The sequence below is a fragment of the Tenrec ecaudatus genome, chromosome 1 (assembly GCF_050624435.1).
Source record: "Tenrec ecaudatus isolate mTenEca1 chromosome 1, mTenEca1.hap1, whole genome shotgun sequence".
In the NCBI taxonomy this organism is placed as follows: Eukaryota; Metazoa; Chordata; class Mammalia; order Afrosoricida; family Tenrecidae; genus Tenrec; species Tenrec ecaudatus.
The window spans coordinates 174,082,694-174,093,002 of NC_134530.1; the positions used below are offsets into that span (position 1 = coordinate 174,082,694).

The 10,309-nt window shown below is 47.0% G+C and overlaps 1 protein-coding gene across 2 annotated transcripts; it reads right to left on the reverse strand.

Moving 5' to 3' along the window:
• Positions 1-856: 856 nt before the first annotated feature.
• CCDC190 (coiled-coil domain containing 190) lies at positions 857-5,562 on the reverse strand. 2 transcript variants are annotated; one of them, XM_075564216.1, is made up of 4 exons: positions 5,167-5,562; positions 3,680-3,881; positions 2,190-2,313; positions 857-1,901 (listed from the first exon to the last, which is right to left on the reverse strand). In XM_075564216.1, exons 2-4 carry the CDS (start codon positions 3,864-3,866, stop codon positions 1,376-1,378), a joined length of 837 nt encoding a protein of 278 aa, XP_075420331.1. In that variant the 5' UTR covers positions 3,867-3,881; positions 5,167-5,562; the 3' UTR covers positions 857-1,375. The 2 variants fall into 2 exon arrangements, with proteins under 2 accessions (XP_075420331.1, XP_075420322.1); XM_075564207.1 differs by having other exon boundaries at positions 5,163-5,559.
• Between the last annotated feature and the right edge of the window lie 4,747 nt (positions 5,563-10,309).

Consider the following 10,309-nt stretch of genomic DNA (forward strand, 5'->3'; position numbering starts at 1 on the left):
GTAGATGACTTAATACAGTATCTTTTATAAGAGGTTAGTACCTCTCACCTAATAACCTTGGTGGTACAATTGTTTAGCTTTTGGCTGATAACCAAAAGGTTAGCAGCTCAAACCTACCCAGTAACTCCAGGAAAGAAAAGCACAGCTCTTTGCTTCCATAAAGATGACAGCCAAGAAAACTTCAATGAGGCTGTCTGTCCTCTAGAACGTGTGGGAGTTGCCACCAACTCAGCGGCACCCCACAACAAAAGCAGCTTCTCTCGTCATATTTTGCTGTTGCTCTTGACCTGTTCTGATGGGGATTTGGCAAGGTGCTGGGAGCATATTAGGGATTTTGGAAATCCTTGCCTAGTGGCCATGGAAGGAATCATATTGCTCTTTCTTCTTTTTTTAGGATCCATGAAGTTTGATGTGAGCTGGTTAAAGGTAGAAAACAAACAACAACAACAACAAAACAATCTCAAATGGAGAGACCAGGAAATGAAACCAGCCAACCAACAAACCAGGAAAATCTATGAGAAGAGAGCACAGAGCTACGGCAGGAGAGCAGGTCTTATTTATAGACCTCGTTTTAGTTCTGGTTTGAACTGCATTCCTACAGGTACCCCTCATTGTGCTCCTCTTTGCTCTGTTGTGCTTCCGTACAGATTGCAGGCTTGTGGCAATCCAGCCTCAAGCAAAGCTGTTGGTGCCCCCCCTTCCCCCACAGCATGTGCTCATTTGTGTTTCTGTGTCACGTTTCTCTTAATATTTCACACTTTTTTACATAATATTATTGCATACTTAGCAGTCTACAGTGCACCGTGAGCATAAAGTTTTCATACATGGATAAACAGAAAACATTCATGTGACTTGCTTTACTGAGAGAGTTCCTTTATTACGGTGGTCTGGCACCGACTGAGCCATCTCCAAGGTATGCCTGTACTTACACTATGTGGGTGAAGCCCAAACATACAGAAGAGAGGTTTCATTTGCCCAGCAGGTGGCGCTAAAGACTCTACTCTGAGAAAGAACTATGCAAGCAGGACCAATCACAGTTTCCCTTTCAGGGAAACAAAAAATCCAGTTATCAATGAATAGAGACTCATATTCGTGATGGTTATAGAAACACTGGTACATCATTTAAAATATTTTCATCAGATTCACCACTGTCCTAATATTTCATATCCTTTTTTAATTTAGAAAAATATTCCTATAAAGGTTTAAAATGTTGCCGTATAATTGCTTGTTTTTGAAAATATGATTTCCATTATTAGAGGAACACATTTCCTTAATAATTTATGCTATCTGCCATTGCCAGGCTCTATGAGATGGTTAGAAAGGAAGCCCATTAGGTGGCCAGCCTATTCTCACGCTCTTTTTGTGCTTTGCACAGCTAGGCTTTCTCATGTCCAAATATCTCCCCAACACTAAGGAGCCTCTCAGACTCGGGGGGCACCCTGTGCCGGAGGTAGTGGGCGTTTTTGGCCTTGGCAAACAAGTCTAAGTAGGTCGACTCTGTGGCCATCTCTTTGACATTTCCTGAAGAGCCACTCTCCACGGGATCGGAGGGGATCCCTCTCCCAGGGACCTGGTCTGCTTCTGGGTTAGCATCTGCCCATCTGCCTTCCTCAGTGGGTGTACTTGCACTGTCGTCAGCAGGCCTAGACCCAGGGCCTTGGCCTTTGGTACTGGTGGACACCTCTTGATCTTGGCCTAGGCTAGAGTCTGTGCCCGTAGGGAGGGTGATAGAAGCTTTCTCTTGGGCCTGTGCCTTCTCTTCAGGGAAGCAAGCACCCCTGTCTTGTTGAGATAGCGGCTGCTCTTTGTTCATTGTGGGGTCTTTGAGGCCAGCGTGTTGGAGAGGAGGCTTCTGGGGCTTGGCTGTGCATTTTTCTTGGGGCATCTTGGTTGCCAGTGCTCTGGGAAAAGACATAAAATGAAGAAAGATCTTTGAAAGCCAGTGAAGGGACTCGTCATTAGATCTTTCAAGTTTTAGGATGCGATCCACAGCATACAGTATTGACTGGGGTCATAAAGTGGAAGAGAGTGGGGTGGGGCTTGCTGAAAATGGGTGGGGAGAGTGTGAGTCGGGGATCGCTTTACTTCAGAGAAGGGAGCGTTTTCTCAGAGAGAGATGAACAATTTAAAGAGGTGAAATGAAAAGAGGCATTCCAGTAACCCCCAGAAGCTCGGCAAACATTCCTTACCTAAATGTACGGAGCGGCGGGGACCTGTGCTTCCGGGCTTCCTGCGCCGAGGGCTTGAGGACATCCTCGGGCCTCTCCCGGCTTCCATCTGCGAAGCACGAGGAGAGCTTTCTCTTGACCATTTCTGTGTGGAGTGAGTGAAGAGAAGAAGCAAAACAGTGACGGAAACGGGGTTTTGAGAGTCTCAGTGTTAGGACATGTGGCATTCACACGACACGCAAGGCCAAGTCTGTCACAATGGATGAAAACCAGAAAACATCAAGCCATTCCTCACTGTTTACTTATGGCATGTTTAAGAGGATGTAATCACAATCAGACCTGAGGCCGTGCACTGGCTTAGTCCATGGAGGGTTTGTCTGGATGTTTTATTTGGCAAGCGTGGTGTTTTCAAAAGCAAAATAACTGGGCGGGAGTGATCCCCAGAGATGGTGTCCCATTGCCTTCCTTTCCACAATCATGCCACCGCCGTCTTCTCGGTGGCATGATGGTTGACCACACTTCAGCGGATTTCCCAGTTTTTAAGATGGACTTTCAGTATGCTGTCGGCACAGCTGTGATGGTGGACTCTGGTCGTTTTAAGGCATCTCATGGGGGGCTGGGAGGGGGGTCACTTAACAACAACCGCCGTGCTGCCTCAGTGACGACCCTGTAGATTTCTGAGACTATGATTGTTTATGGGAGTGGGACACCCAGTCTTTCTTCCACAGACATGTTTGTGGTTTCAAACCACCCACCACGTGAATTGTAGCCCAATGTGTAACCACTCTACCACCTACTCTGTGAGTGGGTCACTAGTTTGCTATACTGGGAGTAAGCTCCCTGAACCTACGCCAAGGTGAGTAGGCACTATGAGGGAGAACATGACCGCACAGTGTACCCAGAATTAACTCCTTGGTGGGTCAGGGTGGGCACATGGATGGGCCTTTGTGGGCACCGCTTCCTTTTAGTACTTAAACAGTTGTACATTCATTAGCTAGACTGCATTAATCGTGTGATTTTCTAAGTATGAGAATCCTGGTGGCAGAGTGGTTGTGTGTTGGGCTGTTAATTGCAAGGCCAGCAGTTTGAAACCAGCAACTGCTCCTTGGGAAGAAGGCAGGGCTGTCTCTTGCTGTAAAGACGTACCGTCTTGGAAACTCAAAGAGGCAGTCCTACCCTGTCCTATAGGGTGGCTGTGAGTAGAGTAGATATCAACTTCATAATACTGAGTTGGTTTTTTTTTTATGTTTGAAAATTGTTTATTCTTTGGGGACAGAATGATTGGGGAGGGGTATTATGAAGAACACGAGGACACAATTTAGGGGCAAAGGAACCTTCTTTAGAGATCTGTTTTAGGGGGAGGCAGGCCTATCATGAGATAGCTGGCTCTGCCTTCCAACCTAGCTCTGGAGGACACTGGGATGCCTGGAAGCCTGTGCCTGTGTCCCAATCACTCACTGTGGACTGAGGCTCGGGTGGGCTTCGTCAGCCTCTCTGAAGAGAGTACGTACCTCGCTGCAGCCTCTGCAGCTCCTTGTGAAGCTGCTTCTGCTCCCTGCTCAGCAGCTTCACGTGGGAGAGGCAGAGGGCCTCCAGTCTCTGCAGGCTTTGGCCCAGTCTAGCTTCAGCCTGCTTGGTGGTCTTTCTCTCCGAATCAAAGTGCTTGTGCATCCGTCCCTGGACCATGTGCCTTTCCATCTTCTTCCTTCTGGCCTGCAGACAGTGAATCAAGCAAGAGTCGTCCCACACCTGGATGAACCCCATAAACAACAGCCAGTCACAGACCCCTTTTAGCCAGAGATCAGTGTGTGAAATGTGTGTTTTCCTGAAACCACAGCTGCCGAGTCAGCTGGAATCACACGCATGGGGACTGTTTGCTCCCTAAGGCAATGGTTTCAAGCATGCAGGAGCAGGGTGGAGAGTCAAGGCATTCTTCTGAGCCCAGGCTCCTGGCTAAGACAATAAGGATCTGGGTTGGTTCTCTACAGTGCTCCAGTCAGAGTGCTGGAAAGAACAAGTGTGAAACACATGCAAAACTTGGGTGCAGGAGACACCCTGCACTGTTAGCCCATCAAGACAAGTCATTTCTGTCATCCTTGAAGGCTCCCAAAGAGTGTATTCAGAGCTTGGAGGGAGGATAGGGAGATGGCAGAGCTATCCTGGGGCCACTGCATTTCCTTTATTCCCATATGCACGGCTGCGTTTGGGCTGTGCCAAGTGGTATCCTGAGAACTGCGGCATCTCGCGACTGAGATGTGGTCCCTAACTCCAGAGAGCTTTCGGAATGCTGACTCTGAAGTCTCTACCAAATCTCCAAGAAGAGACAGAGGAGGGTCTACTGATCAAGACCCAGAACAGCCGTCCAATACGAGTGGTCGGGGCAGTGCAGGTGAAAGACTTGGGCTGGACATCAACTCCTCTGTTCCAGCCCCCTCCCGTCTCAGACCTCACATCCTGCACACCCTCCACGTTTCCTGATGCTCAAGCCCGAACCGACATCTTTATTTCTCTCCAGCCCTCTACGGGCCAGGGCCAGGGCCAGGGGCAGGGGCAGGGCCAGGGCAGGGGCAGGGGCAGGGGCAGGGCCAGGGGCAGGGGCAGGGGCAGGGGCAGGGGCAGGGGCAGGGCCAGGGGCAGGGGCAGGGGCAGGGCCAGGGCCAGGGCCAGGGGCAGGGGCAGGGGCAGGGGCAGGGGCAGGGGCAGGGCCAGGGGCAGGGGCAGGGGCAGGGCCAGGGGCAGGGGCAGGGGCAGGTCTGCCCTCCCTTTGAGACCTTCCAAATGCTCTTCTCTGAGCTCAGGACACAGGGCCGACCCAGGATATAAGTGGACAGCCCTCTATAAAGCTTTGGTGCTGATAAGACAGGACTCAGCTTAATATGAAAAGGGAGGACAAGGTAGCAAAAGAGCCAAGAAAGGCATTTCGAGACAGCGTGTTTTAGACTGAAAAGCAGCTCTGACTAAATTCTATTAAAGAACCCAGAAAACAGCACTTACCTACCAAGTGACAGCTCTCCAAATGAGAATCCGGCTTGCTTCTTTTGTCCAGTCCGGCTGAGGCTGGATTAGGGAATTTATTTTTCTTCAGCAAGCTAATAAGTGGTGTGTGTGAGAGGGTGTGGCTGGTTGGAGAGGCCTAGGGAGGAATGCTGAAAGCACTTGAAATCTTTCTTCCCTCATCATAGCTCCGGATCAGGAATGCTGCTAACTCCTTAGGCCATGGATACCAATCTTTGGCTGAGATGCCAGAGCTCTAAGTAGCTGGTGAGTGAAGGCAACCTGCCAGTTGCTAGCCCTCCCTGGAGGCACTCACAGTGCTCCTTCTGAGGGTGTCCATGGGAGCCCGACAGGAAACAAGGAGCCCCTACTGTGTGTGTGTGTGTGTGTGTGTGTGTGTGTGTGTGTGTGTGTGTGTATGTGTCTGTCTGTGCTCTCCCTCTCTCTTTCCCACCTCGCCCCCTCTCCTTCCTTCCGGCCTTCTTTCTATCCCTCTGTCTACATTCCCCTTCCTACTTCTTCAAGTCCCGATCAGGCCAAGACGAAGCTGCTCTGGCTTCCGTCACAGTTGTGAGCCTTTTGTGCAGGAGAGTAATTAATTTAAAGCATTTGATACTATTACACACCCTGTTGACTTCTCCCAGTCTTCCACATATGGTGTGCAAGCGGGAGTGCTGTTATGAGGTCTCTAACAGGAGTGACAGGAGGGAAAATGAAATGTAAATCCACTTTTGTGATCATGTTCTGGACAGCTGCAGGAGAATGCTAAATGGAATGATTGGTTACGTAACAAGATGCTCCCTGAGACTTTTACTGTTACCATGGGGCCCCATCTGAAAACAATAGGCACTAAGACTCCACTGAAAGCGAATTACAAACACTGGGGCCTATTAATCCCCCCAGAGCTTATTAAGAGGCAGTCAGACAAGCCCTATTCCAATCATCACCCATCAAACAGCCTCCTTCCTCTTAGCTGTTTTCAGAAGATTACTGGAGAGACACCGAAAATTGTCCTTAGTCTCTCCGTGGGAAGAGATTCCTTTCCCATCTTTTTCCCAAGGGGTACTTTTCTCACCTCCAGACTTCAGATGAAAGCAGTTAGGTTCTAAGAGCATTGTCACAGACAGGGAGGTGCCTCCTGAAAAGGTGCCTGGCAGCCATTCCCCACCTGGGGGCTTGGTGAACTTGGAATTTGTAGGCCTGACCTTGGCTCTTGGTTGACCCCAGAGGTGAGAATCCGAGGGAGCTCTTGGAAGACTTTGGTTCTTGCATCTCTTGTTGAGCGAGTTGAAAAGAGCAGCCTCACAGAACTAGTCCATCACAGAAGGGTCAGCCGAGCCTTCAAGTGCTGTGCCTGGGTAAGGAAGTGTGCCCAGTTCCCCAGTTGGCCCTCAGCTCTTAGAGAATGCCAACAAGGGTGCCCGCTGCTTACTCGCTTGCTGCGAAGGAGCCTGGGGGTGATAAGAGGGACAGAAAGCCTGAAATTGACCCTGGAGCCCTCTAGTCAGATGAGGTTATACTTTTTACCCATAGGAACTGCTGGGTGGCCCAAATGGGTGACACTTGATTACTAACCTGCAGGTGGATGATTCAGACCCACCCAGGGCCACGGTGCGAGGAAGTCTTGGTGATCTGCTTCTGTGAAAGGTGAGTCAGGCAGGAGAAGCCTGCAAGCAGCTCTTCTCAGACACACTTGGGGTTGCCAAGAGTCAGGATCGAATAGTCTACAAAGCTGTGGCTGGTTTGGGGTTTTTTCATGCAGAGAAAGAAGGAAATAAGGCCAGAGCCAGAAGGGCTCTGACCTCAGGAGAACTTCCTCTTTACAAGCACACAGAATGTCTCCGCACAGATCATCTTTACAGCAGAGGACAATAGTCGCGAGGAACAAGAATCATCAGCTCAGGGCAAGACTCTGTACTGCCCCCGCCTGTTCATGCAGAGTGCAACAGGAAGCTCTTTCGCTCTCCTCTCCTGCTCCACCAGCTATGCAGTGTTAAGTATTGAAAAGCGAAGGGAGAAGGGGTACATAGAACACGATCTTGCTCTCTGTTCTGCTCCAAGTCAATAGAAAGGAAGAGACGAAAAGACAGATCATGCGTCCTCCTCTCTCCAAGCTTCTTGGAGTCCCGTGAGGATAGGTTTAATTTGTACACAGAATGGGAACTTCAAAATGAGCTGGATTTTTGTAACAACCACGCCCACTGCTGTGCGTTGATGTCAATTCATTGCTACCTTGATAGGACTGCTCAGCGGGTTTCTGAGATTGTAAATCTTTAGGAGAGCAGACTGCCTTATTTTTCTCACGTGGAGCAACTGGTGGGTTTGAACTGATGACCCATTGGTTAGCAGCTCAATAAGGCTCCTTATAAGCAAAGTGACTAGTTGCTGTTAGGTACAGACAAGTCGCTTGCGACTCAGAGTGATCCTGTGTGAACACCACCCAGTCCTGCAGCCTCACAATTGCTCTTATGTTTGGCCCATCGTGGCAGCCATTGTGTCAGTGCATCTGGTCCAGGGCCTTCCCTTTCACTGCCTCTCCACCTAACTAAGCATGATGCCATTCTCCAGCGAATGGTCTCTCCTGATAAAATGTCCAAAGTCCACGAGACAAAATTTCATCCTCCTTGCCTCCATGTAGCATTCTGGCTGTAGCACTTCCAACACAGATTGCTTGTTCTCTTGGCAGTCTTTGCTACTTTCCAGATGCTTTGCCAGCACCACAATTCAAAGGCATCAATTCTTCTTTGGTCTTCCTTATTCAATGTCCAACTTTCACACTCACATGAGATGATTGAACGTATCATGGCTTGGGTCAGGCATACCTTAGTCCTCAAAGACACAACCTTGCTTTTTAACACTTTAAAGACATCTTGTGCAGCAGCTTTACCCCATGCAATGTGTCATTTGCTCTCTTGTCCGCTGCTTCCATGAGCATTGATTGTGGTCCAAGCAAGATGAAATCCTTGACAACTTCCATCTTTTCTCCATTCATCCTGATGCTACCTACTGGTCCAGCTGTGGGGAGTTTTGCTTTCTTTCCATTGAGCTGTCATCCACACTGACGGCTGCAATCCTTGATCTTCACCAAGTGCTTCAAGTCCTCCTCATTTTCAGCAAGATTGTGTCATCTGCGCGCTGCCGGTCGTTAATAAATCTTACTCTGATCTGGATTCCACATTCCTCCTGTCATAGAGCTTCTCTGAGGATTTGCCTAGCAGACAGTTTGGAAAAGTTTCATGAGAGGATACAGTTCTGCTGCACACTTTCCCCAACTTTAAACCATACAGTGAGTATTCCCTTGTTCTGTTTGACGGCTGCATCTTGGTCCTTCCACAGGTTCCACATGAGTAGGTGTAAGTGGTCTGGAATTCCCATTATTCTCAGGGGCATCCATAGCTTGTTATGACACCCACAGTCAAAAGACTTTGCATAGTTAGTAAAACACAAGTAAACGTTTCGTCTGTTATTTTCTGCTTTCAGCCAAGTTCCATCTGACATCAGCAAGGACATCCCTTGTTCCACGCCCTCTTCGGAATCCAGCCTGAACTTCTGGCAGCTCCCTTTCAATGTACTGCTGCAACCATTGTTGGATGATCTTCAGCAAGATTTTACTTGCATGTAATATCAATGATATTCTTTTATAATTTTCACATTCTTTTTGACCAGTAAGATGGCCAAGTAGCTGTCTCCCAAATTGCCTGGCATAGATGAATGAGTGCTTACATTGTTTCATCAGCTTGTTGAAACTGACTGGTTCCTATTCTACCATATCCTAGAGCCTTGATTTTGGCTAATGTTTTAAGTACAATTTGTATTTCTTCCTTCAGTACCTTGGGGTCTTGCTCATACGCTCTCTTGAAATGGTTGAATATGGACTAGTTTTTTTATTTTTTATTTTGGAGCGTGACTCTGCATATTATGTCCACCTTCTTTTGATGTTCCTTACACCATGTAATAGTTTCCCATAGAATCTTTCAATATTTCAACTCAAGGCTTGATTTTCTTTTTTGAGTTCTTTCCATTTAAGATATGCTGAACAGTTTTTCCTCCTTTTGGTTTTCTAACTCTAGGTCTTTGTACATTTCATTGCACGATTTTTACCTTTTCTTAACCTGCCCTTTGAAATATCTGTCTAGTTCTCCAGCTTCATCATTTCTTCCATTTGCCTTAGCTACTCTATGATGCAGAGCCAGTCTCAGAGTCCCTCCTGGTGCTCACTTTGATCTTTCACTTCACTCCAGTCTTTTTGGTGACCTTTTGCTTCGCCTGTCTGATGATCTCTATGCCATCCCATAGCTCTCATTAGCGTTGAATGCACTGGTTTGTGATGTTCAGCAAATTCAGATGGGAGAGTCTCCAGGTCGTGTTTGGACTCTTGTGGACTGGTTTCCATTTTCTTTCATTTCAACCTGAATTTTTAGTTTGTTCCATAGTTTCTCCTTGGCCTGGTTTTAGCTGCTGACACTGTGCTTCTCCATCATCTCTCCTTACAGATGTCATCAATTTGATGTCTGTGTATTCCATCTGGAGAAGCCTACATGTACTGCCACCTTTTGTGTTGTTGAATAAAGGTATTTTCTGCTAATAAGTCACTTGTCTTGAAAAGTTCTATCATGTCATCTTCAGCTTTGTTTCTATCACCAAGGCAATATTTTGAAACTAGGTTCTTTCCTGTGTTTCCAACTTTTGCATTCCAATTGCCAATTAATATCAATGCATCTTGATTACACACTTGTCAATTTTAGACCGAAGATTTCATAGAATTGTTCAATTTCTTCTTCACGAGGTTTAGAAGTTAGTACATAAATTTGAATAATAATTGAATCAATTTTCTTGTCTGCAACTAGATATTGTCCTATCATAGATAGTACTGTACTTTACTATTGATCTTGAAATGTCCTTTTTGATGAAGAATGCCACACCATTCTTTTAAAAAAATTTTTAAAACATTTTATTAGGGGCTCATACAACTCTTATCACAATCCATGCATATACATACATCAATTGTATAAAGCACATCTGTACATTCTTTGCCCTAATCATTTTCTTTTTTTTTCTCTTTTCTTTTTTTACATTTTATTAGGGACTCATACAACTCTTATCACAATCCATACATATACATACATCAATTGTATAAAGCACATCCA

Bases quoted from the DNA above. Each gene is read 5' to 3' on its own strand.
- CCDC190 (XM_075564216.1), bottom strand. From the start codon at position 3,866: ATGGAAAGGCACATGGTCCAGGGACGGATGCACAAGCACTTTGATTCG. The intron at 2,314-3,679 runs GTACGTACTCTC...CACTCCACACAG, and splicing joins GCTGCAGAGGCTGCAGCGAG to AAATGGTCAAGAGAAAGCTC. The intron at 1,902-2,189 runs GTAAGGAATGTT...GTCTTTTCCCAG, and splicing joins CCGCCGCTCCGTACATTTAG to AGCACTGGCAACCAAGATGC.